The 25,327-nt window shown below is 48.5% G+C and overlaps 1 protein-coding gene and 1 non-coding gene across 5 annotated transcripts; one reads left to right on the top strand and one right to left on the bottom strand.

Moving 5' to 3' along the window:
* Nucleotides 1-837: 837 nt before the first annotated feature.
* LOC105304861 (zinc finger protein 772-like) lies at nt 838-9,777 on the top strand. Of its 4 annotated transcripts, none has more exons than XM_011379158.2 (5): nt 838-953; nt 1,056-1,094; nt 1,676-1,714; nt 3,024-3,150; nt 7,344-9,777. In XM_011379158.2, the coding sequence occupies exons 2-5, from the start codon at nt 1,062-1,064 to the stop codon at nt 8,489-8,491; spliced, it is 1,347 nt and encodes a 448-aa protein (XP_011377460.1). In that variant the 5' UTR covers nt 838-953; nt 1,056-1,061; the 3' UTR covers nt 8,492-9,777. The 4 variants fall into 4 exon arrangements, with proteins under 4 accessions (XP_011377460.1, XP_023378521.1, XP_011377459.2 ...); XM_023522753.1 differs by lacking the exon at nt 3,024-3,150 and adding an exon at nt 6,594-6,716 and having other exon boundaries at nt 948-953; XM_011379157.2 differs by lacking the exons at nt 838-953; nt 1,056-1,094; nt 1,676-1,714; nt 3,024-3,150 and adding exons at nt 4,750-4,929; nt 5,983-6,109; nt 6,594-6,716.
* Nucleotides 9,778-16,963: 7,186 nt separating this feature from the next.
* Nucleotides 16,964-17,066, bottom strand: LOC111731260. Its single transcript, XR_002777039.1, has one exon. It is a non-coding gene; the product is annotated as a small nucleolar RNA U13 (small nucleolar RNA).
* Between the last annotated feature and the right edge of the window lie 8,261 nt (nt 17,067-25,327).

The following is a 25,327-nucleotide window of genomic DNA, read 5'->3' on the forward strand; positions in this document are numbered from 1 at the left end:
TCTTATGTCACAGTTTCTTGAAAGGCATTCTTACTGCATATAGAAATTTAGTTTGGTGGTTATTTCTTCTGCACTGACTTGTTCTTGCTCACATAATTGCCAAATGACATTTGGTATATCACCTTTCTTTTCAGATATTTGTAAGATACATAAATGGAATTGCGTACATCTCTATACGGAGTAAGAAGTATTGTCCTGTAAAAAAAAAAAAAGTGTTATTCACTGGCTTTGACATAATTACACAGGCAGAAATGTTTTCTGAAATAACCAGAGACACAAGCATTGTCCACAGACTTCAGCAGATCCCAGCATCCCCACTCCATGTTTCACATAGTGTCCGTGTCTAGAGTCTTTTCTCTGTTGGTCCTGATCCAAAATGCTGATGCTCACAAAAGTAACTCTAGAGCTTCAGGCTACATGTGTTTATTTGCTAACAACATACTATTTACGAACTTCCAGTTATTAGAGGTCAGAGTGAAATTAGCATGCGTGCGTCCATTTGATTTTTTGGTGAGCATTCTTTGCATGAAGAAGCTTGAAACAACATGTTCCTAAGCATTTCTGGGATAAATTACAGACTACGCTCCCTGGAAATATGGCTGAGGCTTCTCTTAAGAGGAAACGAAGCTCCGCCTACGTCTCAAAACTAAACATTCCCCAGTTCTGCGGGTTGACCTTTTCCCTGGAGGTCTCGCGCGATGTGCATCTCCATCGTTGGTACTGTGGGTACTACATTACCTAGAGACGTCGGCGGCGTCAGGCCAATGAAGGCCCAGGGAAGAGGCGTTTCTGATCTTGCAGAAGATGTTAGGGCGGGACTTCCCGTTTCCTTTTTGGGCGGACATTTTGTTTGCTTTTGGTTAATTCACAACATCCGTCTCCCTGACGCAGGGTTAGACTAGAGGTGACACCAGAGGGAAACGCGTGAGGAGGCGGTACTTCTGTGAACAGAGGTAGGCCTGAGGATCGGCTGTGACACCTCCCAGGTGACCCAGCCGCCCGAGCCTCGCTCCTCCCAATTGTCTCCCGCAAGTTATCCCCTTTCTTCTCCTCAGGTTCTGATGGCGGAGGCTGCGCTGATGGACCCGGCGCAGGTAGGGGCTGCGCCTCCGGCTCTTCCGCCAACCTCAATCTCTGAAATCTAAGCCCTCGAATGAAGGCCACGAGGGCCCCTGTATCCAAACGATGGGGGCGCTCGTGGTTGGATCCCATTTCCGACAGCCGGTATGATGGGCTGTCTAAGGGCGTACCGAGGGGCCAGCATGTAGGCTTGGCGGTGCGACACAGCCGGAGCGTTCGGGAATCCTGGGGCCTTGGTGTGTGACAGGATCAAAGAATGCAAGGAGTCCGGTCTGGAATGTCAGCCTGAGCAGCTGTGCCTTCAGTTTGAGGGTGATACGAGTCATGAAATGTTCTAAACAAAGAAGGCACGATCTGAGGGTATTAATTCCCTACACTGCTCTGAAGAGAACAGACTTGGAGTGGGGATGGGGAGATGATGAAGACTGAGGCACAGGAAGAGTGAGATGTGGTCCGAGGTAACACAGCTGTTAGGTGGCCAGGCTCAGAAGGTAGAGCGCCCCAGGTCTTTGTGGCAGGGCAGGAGGAGTGAACAGGCATGACCCCGTGAGGCTCCTTCATGATTTCTTGTCTCACAGTCTCCCTCTTCCCACAGGTTCCCATGGACTCGGAAGTAGTTATGGATCCTATGCAGGTGAGGGAAGGATGTCAGTGCTCTCCTCCATCCCATCCCCGCCCCAACCGCATGGTTTGCAGGATTGTGGAATCCTAGAACACTTTACTTGTACTCTCTCAACTCTTGAGTGTGAAGACCCTGGAGAAACCTTAGGCCCAGAGTTCTGAGTCCAAGCCAGGGGTTACATGGAAGTGTTCCCATTTCTGGTAACCATTGGAATAAGGTGTTAAAGGTTGTTCAAGGCACAGGAATCAGCATGTGCAAATACTTGGAGGTGAGACTGAGATGGTAGTGTTCATGAAACTACAGATGTTCACCATGTCTAGTAGGAATCAAATGCAGAAGTCCAGCCTGAAAAGCCCAGCTGACAAGGTGAGCCTCTGTTCTGAGGGTGGTGTAGCCATGGCAGATGAGCAGAGGAGCGGGGTCATCTCATCCAGGTTTTACGAGGTGTCCTCTGGATGCCAGGTAGAGAGCAGACTGGTGAGTGTTGAGGGAGTTACAATGAAGACCAGGGAGGAGGCTGCTTTAATATTCTACATGGGTGGTAATAACAGATGGGCCAAGGGAGAACTGACTGGATTAGATTTTCCGATGTGAGAAAACAAGGTAACCCCAAGGTTTTAGGCCTTTTCAGCTGAAAGGGCAGATGCTCCATCGGCTGAGGTGGGTAAGTCAATGGTAGCAGTTACTCGGTGTGGATATCAGGAGTTTATTTGTGACCATATGAAGAGTCTGAGATGTTCCAGAGAATACTACATGTTGTCGAGTGAGCTGCTGGACACATGACTGGTTAGGATGAAGATGTCCAAAGGGTAGACGATGGCATATAGATAGATTTAGGAGAGAATCTACACATCACAACAGCAGTGCAGTTAGTGAGCTGGGAAGGTGATGGATGCTGACCAGGTTGGGGATAGAGTTGTGAAACGCAGAGTAATCCAAAAGAGCGATATGCATGTGCAGAGGAGTGTGAACTGATGGCCTGTGGGCCCTGGTATAGGGGGCTTAAGGGAGAAAGTTGAGCTCAACTTTGGTTATCTGGTAAGCATGATCTTAGCAACCCCAGGAGACTGGCTGCTGGGAGAGAGGTGCAAGGTGGCCCTCCATGTCAGGCCCAGAGCTTAGGTGGTGTCTTTTTGCCCATCTGCCTTTTGTTGCTGTGACCAAAGGCACAGTGACCAAAGGATCATGAGGACAGAGCAGACCCCATGACACCTGGTCCTGGTATTTCCTCTGAGTTAGGTAGGAAGAGGGAGACCTGTGGGGGCACAAAGGGTGTCCTTAGAGAGGCTGCTCCTGGACTTAGCTCTCCTCATTGTGGCAGGAGCAGGTGACGTTTGAGGATGTGGTCGTGTACTTCTCTCAGGAGGAGTGGGGGCTCCTGGATGACACTCAGAGGCTCCTGTACCGCGACGTAATGCTGGAGACCTTTGCGCTTACGGCCTCACTGGGTAAGGCCCTCCCATCTGGCTCAGTGTCCTGGCCTGGGCTCTGCCCATCCCTGTTTCCCAGGGGTAGCCTGGCCCTTCCTTTATCAGAGCCATGGGCACTGCCTCCCTCCCCAGTTTCCTGGAGTAGGTACTGCGGAGGCCAAGTGTGCACTGCTACCTCTGACTCCTGAGCAGTCCCAACACCTACTGCCCTGAAGGTTGACATATATAGAGTCAGGATTAAGGGCTCTGATAGTCCCCCAGTGGATCATATCCAGCTTGTTTTCAACCTGACTGGGTGCCTCTGTCCCAGCAACCTTGTGCCCCAGCTTCTCCCATCCTCTAGCTGACATTTCCAGTGGCCTTCCTGTGTCAGGAATTTCAGGGACCAATATAGTTATTACTTGCTGGGACCACTGGACTTTTTATAACATTTCGTTCTCTTCTTTGAGGGATGGTTGCCCAGACCAGTGCTGCCCATTTACCTTTCTGGTCTTTTCCTTAGGATATGCATCTTCCGTGTCCCATGGGATTGCCTGCCTGGAGCTGGATGGCAAAGCCCAGGTATCTCACTGGACAGACATGACTCCGGCCATGACCAGAGAGGCTCGGGATAGGCATGGCCCTGGTGAGTGGAGCTGGGGAGAGGTGTCATGTTGGGACTGGGTCCCAATCATTCTCTAATCTTTCTGTGCCCACAGTTGTAGTGCCAAGGCCACTGGCCACACTTCATTTCTGTCTTTGCTTTCCCATTTACACTCTTGTCATGTATGCTCTGGCATTTGGGCTCTGGCTGTTCCCTTCCTCTGTCTCCACGTTTCAGTTGTTCTGCTCCCCAACATTGGTCTGTACTTAATGTGTTATGGGAGGTACATGGACCCCAAATAGTCCTTTAATACCAGCGATTCAGTTGTTTGTCTTCAGGGGACACACTCTTTTACACAGCTCTCAACTGTCCCCAGTAGCCAAGGCCTCATTGAAATTGTTTATGGATGATTTCATTGGAGCCGCTGGCTTTCCTGGGCTGTACCCCATGATTGCATCCTCTCCCAGTCAAGGCCTCTTCCCTTCTGTGACCTATAGATGCCAACTGCTGAATAGCAGAACTTTACACCTTGAGCTTGGGCCTCTGTCCTGACAGCAGTCCTGTGACCTTGCCCTTAGTCCTCGTAGACACATGTGTAACGAGACCACCCCTCCCACCAATGTCAGTGTGCACTTCACCAGCATTTGTCTGATTTCAGGTTGCTGGCATAGAATAGAAGAAGAGGAAATACCTTTCGAGCAGAAGGTTTCTGTAGAAGGCGTATCACAGATCAGGACTCCCAAAGCAGTCCCTTCAACCCAGAAAGCCCACCTCTGTGAGACATGTGGCCCAGTCTTGAAAGACACTTTGCACTTGGCCGAGCACCAGGAAACACTCACTGGGCAGAAACCATATGGATGTGAAGTGTGTGGGAAACAGTTCTGGTTCAGTGCAAACCTTCACCCCCAGAAGCAGCGCAATGGAGAAAAACCCTTCAGAAAGGACGAGGGCCAGGACTTTCTTTTGAACAGCTGCCTTGTCCAACCATTGGAAATATCGCCCCAACCGCATGGTTTGCAGGATTGTGGAGTCCTAGAACACTTTACTTGTACTCTCTCAACTCTTGAGTGTGAAGACCCTGGAGAAACCTTAGGCCCAGAGTTCTGAGTCCAAGCCAGGGGTTACATGGAAGTGTTCCCATTTCTGGTAACCATTGGAATAAGGTGTTAAAGGTTGTTCAAGGCACAGGAATCAGCATGTGCAAATACTTGGAGGTGAGACTGAGATGGTAGTGTTCATGAAACTACAGATGTTCACCATGTCTAGTAGGAATCAAATGCAGAAGTCCAGCCTGAAAAGCCCAGCTGACAAGGTGAGCCTCTGTTCTGAGGGTGGTGTAGCCATGGCAGATGAGCAGAGGAGCGGGGTCATCTCATCCAGGTTTTACGAGGTGTCCTCTGGATGCCAGGTAGAGAGCAGACTGGTGAGTGTTGAGGGAGTTACAATGAAGACCAGGGAGGAGGCTGCTTTAATATTCTACGTGGGTGGTAATAACAGATGGGCCAAGGGAGAACTGACTGGATTAGATTTTCCGATGTGAGAAAACAAGGTAACCCCATGGTTTTAGGCCTTTTCAGCTGAAAGGGCAGATGCTCCATCGGCTGAGGTGGGTAAGTCAATGGTAGCAGTTACTCGGTGTGGATATCAGGAGTTTATTTGTGACCATATGAAGAGTCTGAGATGTTCCAGAGAATACTACATGTTGTCGAGTGAGCTGCTGGACACATGACTGGTTAGGATGAAGATGTCCAAAGGGTAGACGATGGCATATAGATAGATTTAGGAGAGAATCTACACATCACAACAGCAGTGCAGTTAGTGAGCTGGGAAGGTGATGGATGCTGACCAGGTTGGGGATAGAGTTGTGAAACGCAGAGTAATCCAAAAGAGCGATATGCATGTGCAGAGGAGTGTGAACTGATGGCCTGTGGGCCCTGGTATAGGGGGCTTAAGGGAGAAAGTTGAGCTCAACTTTGGTTATCTGGTAAGCATGATCTTAGCAACCCCAGGAGACTGGCTGCTGGGAGAGAGGTGCAAGGTGGCCCTCCATGTCAGGCCCAGAGCTTAGGTGGTGTCTTTTTGCCCATCTGCCTTTTGTTGCTGTGACCAAAGGCACAGTGACCAAAGGATCATGAGGACAGAGCAGACCCCATGACACCTGGTCCTGGTATTTCCTCTGAGTTAGGTAGGAAGAGGGAGACCTGTGGGGGCACAAAGGGTGTCCTTAGAGAGGCTGCTCCTGGACTTAGCTCTCCTCATTGTGGCAGGAGCAGGTGACGTTTGAGGATGTGGTCGTGTACTTCTCTCAGGAGGAGTGGGGGCTCCTGGATGACACTCAGAGGCTCCTGTACCGCGACGTAATGCTGGAGACCTTTGCGCTTACGGCCTCACTGGGTAAGGCCCTCCCATCTGGCTCAGTGTCCTGGCCTGGGCTCTGCCCATCCCTGTTTCCCAGGGGTAGCCTGGCCCTTCCTTTATCAGAGCCATGGGCACTGCCTCCCTCCCCAGTTTCCTGGAGTAGGTACTGCGGAGGCCAAGTGTGCACTGCTACCTCTGACTCCTGAGCAGTCCCAACACCTACTGCCCTGAAGGTTGACATATATAGAGTCAGGATTAAGGGCTCTGATAGTCCCCCAGTGGATCATATCCAGCTTGTTTTCAACCTGACTGGGTGCCTCTGTCCCAGCAACCTTGTGCCCCAGCTTCTCCCATCCTCTAGCTGACATTTCCAGTGGCCTTCCTGTGTCAGGAATTTCAGGGACCAATATAATTATTACTTGCTGGGACCACTGGACTTTTTATAACATTTCGTTCTCTTCTTTGAGGGATGGTTGCCCAGACCAGTGCTGCCCATTTACCTTTCTGGTCTTTTCCTTAGGATATGCATCTTCCATGTCCCATGGGATTGCCTGCCTGGAGCTGGATGGCAAAGCCCAGGTATCTCACTGGACAGACATGACTCCGGCCATGACCAGAGAGGCTCGGGATAGGCATGGCCCTGGTGAGTGGAGCTGGGGAGAGGTGTCATGTTGGGACTGGGTCCCAATCATTCTCTAATCTTTCTGTGCCCACAGTTGTAGTGCCAAGGCCACTGGCCACACTTCATTTCTGTCTTTGCTTTCCCATTTACACTCTTGTCATGTATGCTCTGGCATTTGGCCTCTGGCTGTTCCCTTCCTCTGTCTCCACGTTTCAGTTGTTCCTCTCCCCAACTGCTCCCCAACATTGGTCTGTACTTAATGTGTTATGGGAGGTACATGGACCCCAAATAGTCCTTTAATACCAGCGATTCAGTTGTTTGTCTTCAGGGGACACACTCTTTTACACAGCTCTCAACTGTCCCCAGTAGCCAAGGCCTCATTGAAATTGTTTATGGATGATTTCATTGGAGCCGCTGGCTTTCCTGGGCTGTACCCCATGATTGCATCCTCTCCCAGTCAAGGCCTCTTCCCTTCTGTGACCTATAGATGCCAACTGCTGAATAGCAGAACTTTACACCTTGAGCTTGGGCCTCTGTCCTGACAGCAGTCCTGTGACCTTGCCCTTAGTCCTCGTAGACACATGTGTAACGAGACCACCCCTCCCACCAATGTCAGTGTGCACTTCACCAGCATTTGTCTGATTTCAGGTTGCTGGCATAGAATAGAAGAAGAGGAAATACCTTTCGAGCAGAAGGTTTCTGTAGAAGGCGTATCACAGATCAGGACTCCCAAAGCAGTCCCTTCAACCCAGAAAGCCCACCTCTGTGAGACATGTGGCCCAGTCTTGAAAGACACTTTGCACTTGGCCGAGCACCAGGAAACACACACTGGGCAGAAACCATATGGATGTGAAGTGTGTGGGAAACAGTTCTGGTTCAGTGCAAACCTTCACCCCCAGAAGCAGCGCAATGGAGAAAAACCCTTCAGAAGGGACGAGGGCCAGGACTTTCTTTTGAACAGCTGCCTTGTCCGACCATTGGAAATATCCTTAATGGCTGGGGAAGATTGTAAGGACTTCTCAACTAACTCAGGGATTTTCCAGCACCGTAGTCCTCACAGTAAGTGGAAGCCGCACAGTAACACCAAGTGCATGGAGGCATTTCACAGTGGACAGAAGCATTACGAGTGCGGCGACTGTGGCAAGGCCTTCAACCGCAAAGACTCACTTGTCCAGCACCAGAGAGTCCATACCGGAGAGAGGCCGTACAAGTGCGGCGAGTGTGGGAAAACCTTCAGCCGGAAACCCATACTTGCTCAGCACCAGCGCATTCACACTGGAGAAATGCCCTATGAGTGTGGTATATGTGGGAAGGTATTTAATCACAGCTCCAACCTTATTGTGCACCAGAGAGTCCACACTGGAGCAAGACCTTACAAATGCAGCGAATGTGGGAAAGCCTACAGCCACAAGTCCACACTTGTTCAACATGAGAGCATCCACACTGGAGAGAGGCCATATGAGTGCAGCGAGTGTGGGAAGTACTTTGGCCACAAGTATAGACTAATTAAGCACTGGGGTGTTCATACAGGGGCAAGGCCTTATGAGTGCATTGCGTGCGGGAAGTTCTTTAGCCAAAGCTCTGACCTTATTGCACACCAGAGGGTTCACAACGGTGAAAAGCCTTATGTGTGTGGCGAGTGTGGGAAAGCCTTTAGCCACAAACACGTGCTTGTCCAGCACCACAGAATCCACACTGGGGAGAGGCCATACAAGTGCAGCGAGTGTGGGAAAGCGTTCAGACAGAGGGCTTCCCTCATTCGACACTGGAAAGTGCACACTGGAGGAAGGCCTTAGGCTAGCAGGGCGTATGCCACCTCCTCATTCACCATAGTGATTAATGCCAGGGAGAAGCTCTGTGAGTTGCCTTTGAAGGAACTGGAAATTGAACCCCATTCATTTGAACACCCACCCCAGGGAGATCCTTCTGAGGGCCAGCTCCACGAGAAGCTTTCTGGAGCAGTGTTGCACTTTGTCACCTTTGTCACCCAGGGCCCTTGCCAGAGTTCTATCACTGCCAATGTCTGAAAGAAGCCACCAATCTGTGCAATGGCAGGTTCGTCAATTGTGCATAAGTCACCCAGCACACTTTGGTAGGCAGGCCTGGGGACTTCCCCAACCCCAGTGTTCTGAACCCATTGAATATCCTCCCTTCTTCCTGTCCCCGCCCCCAGCTGGTTTAAACATAGGCGTGACCCAGTTTGGGCCAGAAGGATGCAAGCTTTATTTTGCTGGCTGCTTGCAGGTAGGGTTCCCAGTTTTCATGGACTTTGGTGGTCTCACAGCATTTCCGATAGATTTGTCCAGCCTCCAGGTCACCTACCTTGGGAATTGGCTGCCTCAATATTCTGGTTTTGCAACAAATTCCTTATTTTTTAAACTACCTTTAATCTTGGGGTTCCGTTGACTTTGTGGGTTGGGATGAGAACAGAAATGGGCTCTGCCAGCACCAAGGCATGGGCAGCTGTTGTGAGAGCGCCAACTTGTGTATCAGTGGTGTGAGTAGAACTGCAAAGAACAGCTGTTCTAGTTTCAGCCTACCTGGCATTGCTGCTCAAGGCCTCATATTTCCCAGCCCTCTTGAGGACTTGACCTCCTGGGACCTGCCAGCATCCCTGAAATCTATTCAGTAAGCAGACATAACTGTCCCATAAAAGGACTAAGAATCATAATTAGCACAGAGACACTGATTAATAGGGAGTTTGGAGACTGCAGCAAACTGTAGGGAATGTAACTCTTCTAAAGGTGTAGCCACAAATGTTTCCGTCACTGTAGCTTTGGTACGAGAGCTTACAGAAATTCTCCAGGCTCCCATATTTGTGTCTCATGGCTATGGTCACTGTCAAAGCAATCGGTCCAAAGATTTTCTGCAGTAAACTGCGTATATTTATAGTGTACAATTTGGTAAATTTCAATACATGTTTGCACTTGTAAACCAAATTTTTTTATTCCCTTTATAACCCTCTCCCTCACCCATACCTATGTACCCACTCATCTTGCTTTCTGTTACTAGATTTGTTTGTATTTCCTAGAATTATACATGGATATACAGAGAGAATAATTTAACACTTTATGTATCTGGCTTCTTTGACTCTACATAATTATTTGTGATTCATCAATGTTCTGTACATCAGTAGTTCATTCCTTAGTATGAGATTTTTTTAATTGGCACACCTGTATAGGGCACTTAGCTTGCAGGACAGGAAGTTGTTCTGTATGAGTGGTGAGTGTGACAGCCTAGTACATTACTGTAAGCTTTATAAACACTACGCTTAGACTACACTAAATTTATTTTTAAATACTTATAATTTCCTGAATAATAAGTTAATCTTACTGTAACTCGTACTTTTTAAACTTAATTTTTAAAAAACTTCAAATATAACAACACATCTTAAGACAAAAAGGCAAACATTGTACTGCTGTACAAAAAATATTTTCTTTATATATTTCTTTATGTCTTTGTCCTATAGGCTTTTATTGAAAAAAATTTTTTTCACTTTTTAAACTTTTTTGTTAAAAAGTAAGACATATTGGCCTCGGGCTACACAGGGTCAAGATCATCCGTATCGCTGTCTCCTACCTCTACATCTTGTCCCACTGGAAGGTCTTCAGGGCCAGTAATATACGAGCTGTCATCTGTGATGACTGCCTTCTGGAATACAACCTAAAGGACCTGCCTGAGACTCTTGAGGTGTCCCTCTTCTCAGAAATATGCCCATGATGGTTTCCTTTTTTTTTTTTTTTTTGTCATAAGTTAGCTTGTAAGCAGGTAATGCACCATGTATGTTCTACTAAAACCTTTTGGTGTTGGGGATCCATGCTTTCAAACTTTTTAAGGAGCTTCTTGAGGTCTCCCAAAAGGTTCTGCTAAACCCTTCACTGATTTTTTGGGGGTTGGGGGAAGGGGAGGATTCTTCTGCAGGGTCCTTTGCACTTGCCTCTTCAGCTTTGTGCTCCTGCTCCAGTTCCAACAACAACTTATTGGTCAGTTCCTCAGGAACCACCTCTAGGAGCTCTTCAATGTCATCCTCATCCACACCCAGGGTATGGTTGTTTGCCATCTCAACTACAGCCTTGTTGATTTTTGTAACTTCATCCTTGGCAAATCCTTTGAAGTCACAGACGAACCTCTTGAGTGTCTTTGAGATGCTAGTCACACACTCTGTGGTGACATCACCCAAAGCCCAAGCAAGATTCTTGATGTAGTTGTAGGTGTTGTGATCTGCATCAGCATCTTCTCAGTGCTTTCCTGAATTGCAGCAATAGCCTGGACAAAGGTCCTCATCAGGTAGTCAGTCATTATCAAGTATTATACAGTGTGTATAATTGTATGTGTTACATACAACTAGCAGAGCAGTTGGTTTGTTTACTCCAGCATCACCACAAACACACAAGTAATGTGTGCTGCTTTGACATTTATGACTACAATATCACTAAGCAATAGGAATTTTTTAGCTCTTATAATATTGAACCACCATTATATACACAGTCTGTTGACTGAAATGTTGTTTAATGGCACATGACTATTCGCTGTAGTTTTAAAAAGATTTTTGCATCTATGCTAATGAGGGACATTAATTAAAGCCTGGATTTGGTTGGTATAATGCTGGCTTTACAGAATAAATTGGTTAAGTAGTCCCTACTCTTCAATTTTCTGGAAGAGTTTGTGAAGAACTGGTATCAGTTCTGTCTTGTTTGCTAGAATTTACCAGTGAAGTATCTGGGCCTAAAGTTTATTTCATGGGAAGGTTTGTAACTACAAATGTAATTTCCATAGTGGATATAGAACTATAAAAGTTTTTTTTTTCCTAGAGTGAGCTTATGTGGTTCTTGTCTTTCAAGGAGTTTGTTTATTTTTTTTAAGTAGTCTAATTTTTCAAACTATTCTGTTATTTAATACAGAATTTGTAGTGGTGCCACCTCTCTTATTTCTGATAGGTAATGTCTATATTTCTCATTTGTCCTTGATCAGTTTTCATGATTGTATTCTTGTTTGGTGGCAGGTTCTGCAGATGTTGACTACATCAAGATGGTTGATAATGCTATGTTTCCTCTATCCTTATAGATGTGGAGGTTGGTGTCGATAGTTATTCGAAGAGCATTGTTGACAACTTTGAATATAAAAGTAGATTTGTCTATGTCCGTGTTTAGTTCTATCAGGTTTTGCTCTGTATATGTTGAGCCTTTTTATTGTGTGTACAACCATTTTTTACTATATTTCCACTTAATGAATAAGATCTCTTTATTTTAATATCTTTTGCTCCAAAATCTACCTTGTCCAGTATTGTTAATGTGATATAATTTTGATTGGGCACTGAATTTTGCCTTTTGGGGATACTGAACTCTTTTGTATTTCTATAGATATTCTTGATTTTGTTGTTGTTGTTGTTACATGGTTAAGTTTCTTGGAAACAATATGACCTTTTAGAGTCTTGATTCAAAACACTCTTAGATGGAACTATGCAGTATTCATCTTAAGGCTAATTTTTCCCTCCCATTGCTGAGACACAACCATTCTACATTCTCTACTTGATGCTTTTTTAAAGAATTAATTATGAGGTTTCCCACTCAAGCCAGTTGGAACAAGGACTATTTCATTCTCCAAATGAGCCTTGGAAACACCTTTCAGGTGTTTCTGTACTCATCCTCTGGTGGTTTCCTACACGCATGTACAGATTAGTACTCAGCTCAGTACTTGAGGCAACTCTCCATATTTCTCTGAAGTTTTCTCTCTCCTGTACTGTGTTCTGTGGACTCCAGACTTCAAGTTTTGTCTCTTTAACTCAAGGTGACATTTGGAGGCTGCCTCAATTCCTCATCCTTGCATGCAGCCTGAGAATTTATTTTCACAGTAACCTGAGGTAGTAGGTCATTGTTGTTTGCCTCATGTCCAGTGTATTGAGAATCAGTCTTATGTACCTTTTCTTTTTTTCAAGAAAATCTATGAACTACACCTTCCTCAAACAGGTACCTTGAAAAAATTAGTAAAATTGATGATAACTTCCAGCCACATCAGAAAAAAAGACAGAAATCACATATGACAAATATGAGAAAAGAAGGTATAGCACTAGATATCTTTAAAACGTAATGGATGGTGTGTGATTATTTCAAACAACTCTTTTCCAGTAAATGGGAGATTGGAGGACAAAAATTGATTGAAAGATACTAACTAGCCAGGCTCATTCAAGAAGTAGATCTGAAAAATCCTTTGTTCATTAAAGACTATTAGTATTTCCAGATTACTAGTAGTGTAAACGTAAGAAGCCCTCTCACTAAAAACTTCAGGCCAAGATGGCTTCACTAATGAATTCTACCAAGTATTTAATGAAGAAATAATTACTATTCAATCAAACCCTTTTTAAAAAAAAAAAAAAGTAATAACATAGAACACTTCCCAACTAATTTTGTGAAATCAATATTACCCTGATAGCAAAACCAAGTAGGGAGAGTTCATGAGACCTGTACATCCAGCCCCAAACCCTCGACCTCGTCCTGTGCATCCTTTCCACTTGGCTGTTCCTGAGTTGTATTCTTTATGACAAATGCGGAATCATAAGTATAGCACATTTAGTAAGTTCTATGAGTTAGTCTAGCAAATTATTTATCCTGAGGGGCTAATGAGAACCCCTGAAATGATAGTCAGTTGGTCAGAAGTGCAAGTAACTACCAGCTGACATCTGAAGTGAAGGCTTTCTTCTGGAGGACTGAGCCCTTAAACCTGTGGAGACGGATGCCAACTCTCGGTAGTTGGTATCAGAGAATTGATGTCCTTAACCCGGTATAGAGAAGCTGTTAAAAACCTAAAACTAAGGTTATAGTTAATGGCGAAAGTCTGAATGTTTTCCCCCTAACATTAGGAATAAACAGGGATGTCCACTCAAAATTTCTGTGTAATATTGTACTGAAGTTCTGTGCTAGTGACATAAATGAAAGGAAACAAATTGTTGTACAAATTGTAAAGGAAGAACCAAAATTGTCATCATTCATAGATGACATGCTTATCTTCAGAAAATCTTTCGTTATCTATTCAAAAAGCTTAATAGATCTAATAAGTTAAATTAATCAAGGTCCCTGGATAGAATGTCAATATACAATGAATGTTTGGAAATTGAAAAACTATACTCCTCACAATAGTATTGAGATGTGAAATATTTAGAAATATGTTCAAGAACTCTGAAATTTATAAAACATTACTGAGACATACCACGTTTCTGAATTTAAAGACTTAACATTTTAATTTTTTTCTCTTAATTTTCTTATAGGTTCACACGACTCTCAAATTACCAGTGATTTTTTTAGGGGGGGGGCGGATAAATATTGACAAACATAGTAAAATTCATGTGGAAATTCAAAGGACCTAAAATACCCCAAACAAATTTTGGAATGAACAACAAATTTGAAAGATTGCATCTTATTTAAGAATCACTGTAGAGCTATACTAATGAAAAGTATAATATTGCTGAAAGGCTAAACACAGAAAGAAAATAGAGTCCAGAAATAGAACTACATATATATTGTCAATTTATTTTCAATAAAATTACAGAAGTATTTCAAGACTAAAAGAGTAATGTTTTCAACAGATTCCTCTAAAATTATGACATCCATAAGACAAATAACAAAAAAACTTCAAAACACCTCAAGTTATTTACCAATTAACTTACTGATTACTTGAATTACTCAACTTAGTAATTAACTTGAAATGGATATATATAAAATGATAGGAGATAATGTATTGGAACACTCTTTGAACATGAGTTAGACCAAAAAAAATGTTTTTACAAAGGACATAAAAATCAAAATCTAGAGAAAATAAAGTAATAAATTGGGACTTTACCAAAATTAAGACTTTGCTATTAAAAAGACACATTTAATAAAGTTAAAAATGCAAGCCATACCCAGGGAAAAATATTTGCAAAATATATCTGATAAATAACTAGTATCCAGAATTTTAAAATAAACTGTATAACAAGAAAACCCAATTTAACAACAAAAATTTTGATTACATGTTTCACCAAAGATACGTGAATGATTAAGTATGTGAAAATATGCTCAACATCATTAATCATAAGGAAATACAAAATAAAACCACAAAAAACACAGGCATACATTCATTTGAATGGTCACATTCAAAGACTGCCAATACTAAGTCTGTGAAGTTGTATAAAAGAATCCCCATACATCGCTGGGAATGCCGCATGTGACACCCGCTTTAGAAAACACAGTGGTAATTTTCACAAAGCTAAATATTCACTTATCATGCAACAGTCATTTATAGATATATCCCTAAGAAGAATAAAACTGTGTCCACAGAAATACTTGTACTTGAATTTTCACATCAACAGCATCTTTCCTGATAAAAACTAACAGCTGGTAACAAAATTTTAAAATTCTGCAAATGCTCATCCATAAGTGAATGGGTAATTGTAATAGTTCTCTAAGATAGTCATGACAAAATACCACAGACTGAGTGGCCGAAACAACAGAAATTTACTTCTTCATCATTCTGGAGGCTGGATGTCCAAGAACAAGGTGCCGGAGGGGTTGGTTTCCCCAGAGGCCTCTCTCCTTGGTTGGCAGTTGGCTGCCACCTTGTTGCCTCTTAGTGCACAGGCACCCCTAGTGTCTGTGTGTGTCCTCATTTCTTCTTGTAAGGCACCAGTTAGATTGGATTAATGCCCGTGCTAATTAGCCTCATTTGAACTGAATCACCTCTTTAATAGCCCTGTCTTCCAATACACTCACATTCTAAGATACCCATGTGAGCTTCCACACATGAATTTGGAGCACACAACTCAGCCCTGTGATGAGGAAACAGCCATTCTGAGTTACCCCCTGCGCATTTCACTGTGTGACGACCCGACTGACACCAGAGTCCCGACATTAGATGAGGAGCAGAGTTTAGGATTCCCACCACAAGATCCCCGCCTTGATTTTCCCAGAGCCTTTAAAATAACCACTCAGAGTTGAGCCCATGAAAAATTAGTGACCACCGCCGCAACCACCTTATGAGTAATAGGTGCTTGCTATCCAGCTATCTGTCTCCTGCAGCCTCCTGCCCCTGCATTTCTGGGATCTGTAAGTAAAAAACTGTGTAAGTGTATTGAAACTGCTGCTTCTTTGAAAAGGGCCCCAAAGTGGGAGCGTGATGCTGCCCCCGTGTGGATGGTTTGTGCCTCCTCACGTAGTAGGTCATCTACCAGACACACCAGCTCAGGGGCTCCACCTCTATACTACCTTTCATTTATGTCTGCTATTTCCCTGTGCCTTACACATTCTCACGTTTGCTGAGAATGACACGAAGCCCTGGGGAGGACACAACCAAGTGATGTTTCCATTTGAAGAATAACAGTTAATGGCATCCCCCCTGGTTATTGGCAAAGTTTAGAAGGGTTTTAATTCCTCTCCATGCCAAGAATCAAAGCTCTCAGACTCCAGGGAACGCTACCCCTGCTCACCATGCCATGACTTGAAGGTTCGACTCTCCTCTGTCTCATCAACTCTGGATACATTTCTGTCACAGCAGCAGGAATGTCATTGCACTCATCTGTTTCCACATGTGTTTACCATACTTAATGATGAGCTCCTTCCCTGCCCGAGGGCAGGGGCCCATATCTCTGTCATGCATATCATTGCACTACAGAGAACGCAGTGCTTGCTGTGTGGGAAAAGGACAGAGGTCTCCTGACACTTTGGTTCATAGAAGCAAGGCCACGGCTGGCCCCCATGAGTGCCCACATATATGAACGCTGGACAGAGGAAAATAGAAGATGAAAGAATAAACCTCCAAGGGTCCTTCACCCACGGAGCGTATCTTACTCCTGCTTCAGGCAGTCTTCATGGGCCACCTCGTGCCAAAGAGCTCCAAAGTATGGAAAGGCTAGCCCTCTGCTTTGAATCAAGAAGTGTTTCCTGAAAGTAACATCTCCGACTCTCACAGATCTTAGGGCTCAGCTACGTGTGTGGATACAGCTATAGCCCAGACAGTCCTTCTGAGAGGAGACAGAGAGAGAAGGGGCATCAGAAGACAACTTCCTTCCTCCAACAATATAGAAACTGTACACGCTATCCTGAAAACACTATAAATTATGTAAAAATTGAATTTTGTTCACTGAAAGGGGTGTGTTCAATAATGATAAAACACCACAAAAGAGGGTTCATGGCAACTTTAGCAACATAAAGTATGTATGTGATTATATTAAAGGCTCTAAGGAGGGCTCAAAGTGAGGACATAATTATTTTTATATATTTCTAGACATAATTTTTTTTTCACATCAGACAGGTAATGTGCTGATGTCATAACAAGGTTTGAGGGAGGAACATCTCACGCAACAGCATGAACACCCAATCATCACGCTTAGAACTACAAAAGAATCTAGACAATAATTTTTAAAAGCAATGTTCACATTAATTATTTCATGCAGCTTTGAAATTAGCCCCGAAGGCAACCCCAGAGGAGGCATTTCAAAACACCCTGACTGATAAGAGCATTGTGGGAATACTTGTCTATTCAGGATTAAATAACCCATTAAATACCAGAAAGAGGAAAGAATTTGGTCTTGCCTGAGATGGCCACACTGCTATATGATCATCTCCACCCAAACAATAGCTAATAACCCACCAAAATGGTTCCTCCTCTCTCAGAACAGCCTTGGTCCACTATTCCTGCAACCGACTCATGCATGCTGATCCCTCCAATAGAGCCCAAAACCTCCCCTGACTACAGCCCTACCCCCCCAGACTCTGACTCTTGAACCTTCTTAGCCGCCATTTCTGAGTGAAGTTTTCCTGCTACTCAAGCTTGGGCTGATTTCCTCCCATTACGTGTCACTGTGTTGACATTCAGTCTTCAAATGTGTGTCTCCAGGTTGTGCCAAGGTGTGCACTGGCTCACTGTCTGACCACCACCAGGGCATCATCAAACTTGCATGGGTGGGGCCAAGGATAGGGTGTAGGGATGGTTGTTCTCTCCAAGCCAGGTTAAGACCACCTAGTAACACTCGGTTCATGGAGATTGCGTGATTGTGTGTGTTATCCACACCCCAGGCTTTTGGGCATCCATATCTCATGCTTGTCTCACAAGTCTCCCCAAAGTATTTGTGCATTTGTGTCCTCATAGCTGCTGAGGTGGGTCAGCACCTCCCCCACTTCCCACATGCCCCTGGTGGGAGTTGCGTATGCCCGTTGTGTGTCTCATGTGTATCACATGTCTCTTCTATCATAGATGTGGTTTAATATATATATGTGTAGGCTGTGTTGAGGGGTGTCAGTGTGTCACACTTGTCACAGTGTCCTTGGGATGTATGTGCAGAGGCCTCCATGTCATTATCACAGACCCGTCTCACCCCATGTATCTCCAGGAGTGTCATCGTTGCACAACTGTCCACCTGGACAACACCTGAACCACCCATCTCATCAATATCTAGTGTACAGGAAATATGGGGAAAGGGTGTAAGAGTAAAAAACAAATTAAAAATAAAAACATAATCTCCCTGGTGCAAAAAGGGGACAGAAACTTTCCTCCAATCTTTCCGTAGCGCATTTCTCTTAGCAACTTCTAATTTTAAATTCTTTCTCTTCTCTTTGAGATGCAAGTATAGCCTCTTGCCAGTTTTACAACTGTGTAAAAGCCGCGCCCTTGGGATTTTAATTAATGGAGGTGACTGAGTGATGACAGAAGAGGCTAATACCATCGAAAGACCGTTTATTACTCATAGTTTTCTTGGAAAAGAGAAGCATAGCCTGCCATGTAGGGCCACGTGAGGCCTGCCACAAGCAGGGGGGTCAGAAAGCAGAAAGAGAGGAACTGGGACTGTGCCTTTATGACCACGGTGGCAGGAAGGAACTAGGTAAGGACACCCCCTTATTGGGCAGAAAGTAAAAATATACAGTCCATAGTTCGTGGATGGAAGGTTGGTAATAGGACTTCCCGGTGGACCAGGTGCAGGTCGAGCATCTGGCGGGCCTGCGGTGCGCCCTCGCCGGCCAGTGATCAGGATCCGTCCCACCGCCGTTTGCGCCGGTTGTCGGGCGCCCTCTGGCAGCCGCTTTTATATAGTTTCCTCCCTACAGAGCCCGTGCGGGCTAACCAAGGAGGGCACGCACGGCCCGCTCGCTTCCACCCGCTCTGCGGTTCCATCTCGGGCCGCCAGGTGGCCCCAAGAGCTCCGGGGGAAGGAGTCATGGGGTGTTGCGATGGGGCTGGTGTCCAGCCGCCGTGCCAGGAAGCTATGTAATCTGTGGATCGTCCCCGTCAGCAAGAGCGGTAATTTTTTTTTTCGCCAGAAATTGGTATTTTTTTGCTATATGGATGCCCACACGCTCTACGTTGTCTGTGGTCAAAGAAGTTGGAAGTTTGGGGACGCAAGGCCCTGGGCTTGACCACAACCTGACACCCGTCTCTGCCCCCACTGCCAGATCTGTGCATCCGGGGACACCACCGTGGTGCAGTCTCCAGGCTATAGCGTCCGATGCCTATGTGGGCTCTCACCATACAGACTCTGAGCCATGCAAGAGAAAGGGGTGGCGATGCTGACGCAGCATCTCCGGGTGTTGGTGTCCTCACCGGGCTCTCCTTGGGGTTTTGTATTAATGATAAATGTTGTGCTCCTGCTCTGCCGTGTTTAAGGCACGCCAGGCGAGGAACAGACATTCATGGCATACGTGGCTCTCTGATCATCTCGCCTCTCCGCCCCAGGACAGATGAGAGATGCACCACGAGGCGTTATCTGACGGCCACTTTTAGACAGGTAGTTTCTCCTCTGTCCGGAGCTCGGTAAGGGATAGGATTTGGCCGGGAATCCTGGGGTGGAGTTCCAGGAGGCCGGCGGTACTTTCATGATCGTCCTGGTCATGCACGGGCATTGGCGCTTCATCCATTTGCTGGAGATTGTACCTGCAGGGTTATGGGTGTGAATGTTGCTTCAATGCCCCATCCAGATGGGTCCACCAGCACTGGCCTGTGCTCCTCCGCTGTGGTGACCGACTGGGGATCTGACGGGGAAGGGAGACGGTGTCTAGCGCAGGAAGGCCGGCCCGCTCTAAAGGTGGAGGCCAGGCTGTGCAGGGCGGCCGTGGAGGGCACAACAGGCTCGACCGGGGGAACGCGTGGGATCCGGGCGTCAGCGGCACTAAAAATTTTTCCAAGTCCTGGACCAAAGACGTGGATGGGCGGCCCCTGCTCTCAGAGGAGGACGGGGAGGGCGCACCCCTCCTGAATGTGTACCCACGGAGGTCATGGTCATCAGGTTCAACTTACCAAATTTTCCAGGTTCCGCTTCTGAGGTGGGGACGGGCCGAGCCATACGTAGAGACGGGGGTAGGGAACACAGGCCAGCTTGTAGCCTTCATAAGGCATGGTCGTCGGAGGTGCCTCCGCAGAATCTTCCCAAGTTCGCATCCAGAGACAACCACCCAGCTGCTACCCACACGGCAGAACCAGGGAAGCTGCGCTCAGCCCGCCCGCTCACACTCCTGGCCTCTGCCACGAAGCTCCGGGGTCGACCAGATGGTTCTGGGAACTCAAGGACGATGGGGTGGTGTGGGGAGCTTGTGGGCGGACCACAATTCCAGAAGGTCGCTGTGACCTGTTGATCAGCTCCGTAATAGGCGTGGTAATATTTTTGCACGAAATTGAAATATTTTGCAGCCGGATAGTTTGGCGTGCCCTCTGGTGGTTGTGGTCAAGAAAGTTGAACCAGTCTGCACTCCGGGCTTGACCTCGATCAGACACCCGGCCCTGCCCTTCTGCTGGTGCTGCCCGCCTGCTCTAGTGCCTCCAGGGCCTTGACCAAGGTGCCACCAGTGGGTTCAAGGGCCCAAGGGTGGCTGAGTCCTCACGCTGTGAGTTCTCGGCGCCTCCAGCCCACGGGCTCCGAAGCATGTGGCAGGGCTGTAGGCCGCGTTCGACCAATGCAGCCACTCCCGCTGTGTCTACCAGGGGCTTCCTGTTCACCGGTTGATGTGGCGCCTGCGCTCTCCCAGGCTGGGCTTAAGCTGCGCCAGGGGATGGACGGAAGTAATATGAAGGGCGGCCTGCCTGCAACCCTTCACCTCTCCTCCACGCCCGGCTGGGCAAGAGACGCGCTCCAAGGCACGCCGGGACTAGATGTGGGCGTACCGCAGACGCGCCGTCGCCGCCCAGTGATCCAGATCCATCCAACTGACAATCGCGCAGGTTCTCGGGCGCCCTCTGGCGGCCACTTCTATATACGTGGTTTCCTCTCTTTGGGGCTCCGGGAACATCCATCCGTAAGGGATGGGATTTGGCCCAGGTGCCTGAGGCAAAGTTCCAGGACACTGGCGGCAGTAGTAGGGTCATCATGGTCATGCATGGCGCTGCAACCGTTCACTGGAGATTGTATCTGCAGAGGTTTGGGCTGACCACAGTTCCAGAAGAAAGTGGTGTGACCATAGCTGCAACTCAGTCCAAGTGTTAGGGCTTCCCCGGCACGTCGACCAGCAGTGATGCCCTTCCGCCCGCAGGAGCCAAACGGGATTCCGCAGAGAACGGGAGAGGATGGGCCGCATCCGAACTCAAGCCCGCTGTAGAGGTGGAGGCCAGACCAAGCCATCGACCTTCCACGGTCTCTTGTGAGGCCCTGTCGTCGGAGGCCCCTCCATAGAATTTTTTCAAGTCTGCATTCAGAGACATGGATGGATTGAGCCCCGCCCGCAAGAGTGGCAGGCGAGAGCGGACCTGGCCTTCCCAGCTCCAGTCCCCTCGGCCGCCAAGCTCCAGAGTCCACTAGATGGCCCCGGGAGCCCCAAGAGCAGGTGGGTGGGGCTGGTGGACGGGCTGCAGTTCCAAAAGGCTGCCACGACCTGTGGACTGGCTCGCTCAGCAAGCGAGCCTGAAACTGATATTTTCTGCTTCCAGGTACATAGGAGAGGACTATGTGGTGAATGTGGCTGAAGAGGTCGAGGTTGGCTTTCCAGGCTTTCCAGGTCCTGCGAGTTCCACCGTGACCCGAAACCAAACCCTGCCCCTGCTCCGAATATTCGGCCTGGGCCTGCGCTCGGGCTTTCTTAAGCCGGGGACTCTTACCCTGGTGCTGTCTAGATACCGGCACCTAAGAGCAGCAGGGTGCCACCACCCCATGCACTTCCTGCAGCAGGTACCTGGTGTGATCACTCTGCAACTTCACTCTGCAGGCTCTGGACCGTGTGTCAGGTGTCCTGTTGTCATTTACTGACCTCACTTGAGAAAAAGGGGGATGGTGGTGATGATGCAGCTCTTTTGGTTGCTGTCCACCCAGTATCCCCTCTCGGCTTCCTGTACTCCCCCTGGCCGGGCCAAACCCACGGAGACCCGGAACAATCGTTTTGCCCATGGCCCCTCCCACCTGGGCGGGGCAAGCAATGCTCTCCAATGTGGGCCTGGTCAATATTGGGCGACCTGGCAGCTAACGCTGCATCCGGGTCCTTCCTGCTGACTTTCTCACGAGTTGTTGAGCGCTACCTGGTGGCTGCTTTGTTTCCTGCTTCAGGGAAAATTGGAAAGGTATATGACTTGGCCACAGTGTGCGTGGAAGAGTCCCAGGAGGCCGGTGGCTCTATAAGAAATTTCCAGGCCTTTCTTGGCCATTGGTGTGTCATCATCCATTTGCTAGATATGGAGTCAAAGATATGTGGGGCAATGGCCTTTGCCTCGACTCACCATGCATGTGTAGGGGCTGCCCAAACTGTTACACAAGCACCTGTCAGTGCCCTTCTGCCCACGGGAGGCAAGTGGGGCTGCCGTTATAGGGTAATGGAGTTGGCCCCGTCATCAGGCACAGTAAATTTTCCACCTGAAATTGGTATTTTCTGTCACCAGATATGTGGACACGGTCTCCAGTGGCTGTGGAAGAAGAGATTGGCTCTTTGGACATGTAGGCCTGTGGAGTTCACCACTACTTCATGGCCAGCTTTGTTCTTGCTGGTGGAACTTGCCTGCGTGGGCCTGTACGCTGGATCTCTTGTGTTCAGGTCCCGGACAGTGGCACTGCCTCTGGTCTCCAGAATCGAGTGGTGGCACTATTGTCACCCAGTGTGCTATACACCACAGGTATCTTGTGGGGCTGTGACGACCCCACCACGTGGAACTTCGTGTTGCTGGTCAGGCATTACCTCCTGAGATTTTCAGCAGTTCTTCTCTGAGAAAAAGGGGTGGTGAAGCCAACGCAACATCTCTAGGCACTGTGTTCCCTGCTTTCCTCAGGGCTTCCCCAAACAGCTGTGCTCCCTGGGCCTCAACTGCGCCAGAGCAGAGATGGGCGTTCACAATAAGTGGGCTGCCGGGCACTATTTGCTCTGCAGTCCCCTCCTCTCCTGGTGCCAACGGTGACGGTGAGTGGATGGCAGGTTGCAGAGCTGGCAACTTCTCTCTCCCACACTGGGCCTCATGCTCATGGCATTAACGGTTGGCACCCTCAGCAGATGGAATTCCCTGACTCAGTGGTCCCTTGCTAGGCCCTTGGTCATGTCTCCCCGCAAAGGTCAGGTTACCTTGCTGGGCTCTCTGTGGTGTCTCTGGAGGCTCCAGATAGCCCCTTAGCTACCAAGGCCGAGCGCCGACATCCTTTCTGTTCCAGCAACCCTCTCCGGCCACCACAGCAGCGTCTGAGGAATGAGACCCAGTCAGGGAGGGAAGCGCACAATTCCCCCCTCCACCCCACTCCCCCACCCGTCGTGAAGACTGACAGTGTGCTCAGTGTGCGGGCTGCGGGAGCAAGCGTGGCGGTTAGGCACTGATGGGAGAAAGGCATCTTCAGACACTGCTGTTTTGCCAATTCTAATGAGTCAACTTTGTGTTTTCATAATGAAAGAACTACTCACAAGCAACCTGAGAACCCTAGTGGAGGGGACAGTCCGAGGCCGCGCGGGCTCCAGACCCCACTGCGGGCATTCAGACAGCCAGGTGCTCCCTGCAGCGCGAGCAGCGGCCCTGCGGTCTGGCCGCCTAAGAGGCCGTGATCAGAAAGGGTGATCTCAGGGCCCCATGACCAGCGCTGAGGCTCACATGGTGTGTGGGCACAGTGCTGTCCTTTGTGGGCGGGGACCGAGCTGCTGGGGCTGGCCCTCTCTTTGCCGCCCAGGGCCGCGCCTTTCACGCTGAGTCAGGGGGGTCAGCTGGGCCCGCGTCTGGTTCTGCGCCTCTGAGAGTGCGCGCGGTTCTCCACCACTCGCCAAGGCGAGGCCACAGTCCAACCTCGTCCTTGCCACAGGCAGCTCCCTGCTCCCTCGGTCCTGAGTCGCGGTGTAGGGGTGTGCAGGTCATGTTCTCTCGCTCAGGACTGTCCCAGAGATGCGACCCATGAACTGGGATGGTGAGTAAGCCAATGGCCTCACAGCAGGCACGGGAGGCTCAAGGTGCTGTTTCCCAGGTGTCACAGGGCCGCCCTAGTGGTGGTGGGTCCAGGTGAACTGACTGCACTCGAAGCCCTTTTCTGGAACCCCAACTGCAGCCTCACCTGCATGCACCTGGAGTACCCCCCAACCCCCAGAGTGAAACCGGTCTCTCTGGAAGGGGACATGTCGTTTCCGGGCCTCACACCCTGTAGTGTGCCTGGGGAAGTGCTATGAAACCAATGGAGCCCCCACACAACAGAGCACGACGTCGACGTCGGGGCGGGAAAGTTCCAGGATCAGCGTAGTCACCTAGAGCAGACCGCGTTCTGGTGCCACATGACCTATGCTTAGGCCCCTGGGGTGAGACCTGTATCTTTCTTCCATAGACGGCTTTTGTGAGATTTTACATCCCGGCGCCTCCCTTGCCGCCTGCCATCTGGTGCACTCCTTCCAGCTGCGAGCCTGGGGCCACCCTCTGTGCGCGTCACCTCCCAGGCCGCTGTGGCCCCTCGGTGTCTGCTGGAGAGCAGCGCTGTGTGTGGGTGTGCCGTGCCTGCCGATGTGTGTGCCTGAGGGCAAGTCAGTTTGGGCCAGTTGTGTGAACCTGCAAGAGGATCATTTACAGGAGCAGCGGTGACACAGAGCAGTGGGCCCCTCACCGTCTGGTGTAGCCTGGGTTAAGTAAGTCCTCCAACACTGGGGGAAGTGGATGATGGTACCTTTCAGAGGCGGGCAGTACTGAAGTTTTCGTCCTGCATGTGGCGGCAGACGGGGGGAGGGGGTTAGTGTGGAGGCGAGTCCCTCCCATGTCTGTCAAGGTACCAGTGTGGAGAGAGGAGCACACCGGAGGCTGCGTGGTCACGAAGCAACAAGGGGCTCAGTGCCTCACTGCTGCCGCTTCTGTCCCTGTCTCCCCACAGCCTTAGAGTCTCTCTATCTCCATCAATGTGGGTCGAGGGCCGCCTCATCTCTGTGCCTTGAGTGCTGGTTATTCCTCCTCCAGACTGCTGCCCTGTATCCCAGTGCATCTAGGGATATGCTGCTCGGTGGCCCCACAAGAGTCTCTGGGATCAGAACCCTGGGGGCCTTGAAGCCTCTGCTCACACAGAACGCGCTGGATGGTGTGCTGCTGTTGGCTCCTGCAGAGGCACCTACTTTACTCTCCAGAGATGCCTCAGGCTCCCTGCCTCCCTCTGTAGCCTCCATCCTCTGTGGCGAGGGGCTGCGGTTGCCAGGAGGGACAAGCAGGGGCAACGAGAATGGTTTAGACTTGAGAAGTAAGTCCTCCAACACTGGGGGAAGTGG

This window comes from Pteropus vampyrus, unplaced genomic scaffold, assembly GCF_000151845.1.
Source record: "Pteropus vampyrus isolate Shadow unplaced genomic scaffold, Pvam_2.0 Scaffold357, whole genome shotgun sequence".
NCBI lineage: Eukaryota > Metazoa > Chordata > Mammalia > Chiroptera > Pteropodidae > Pteropus > Pteropus vampyrus.

Coding starts and splice junctions, on each gene's coding strand:
- LOC105304861 (XM_011379157.2), top strand. Junction 6,110..6,593: donor TGCGCTTACGGCCTCACTGG/GTAAGGCCCTCC, acceptor TCTTTTCCTTAG/GATATGCATCTTCCATGTCC. Junction 6,717..7,343: donor TCGGGATAGGCATGGCCCTG/GTGAGTGGAGCT, acceptor GTCTGATTTCAG/GTTGCTGGCATAGAATAGAA.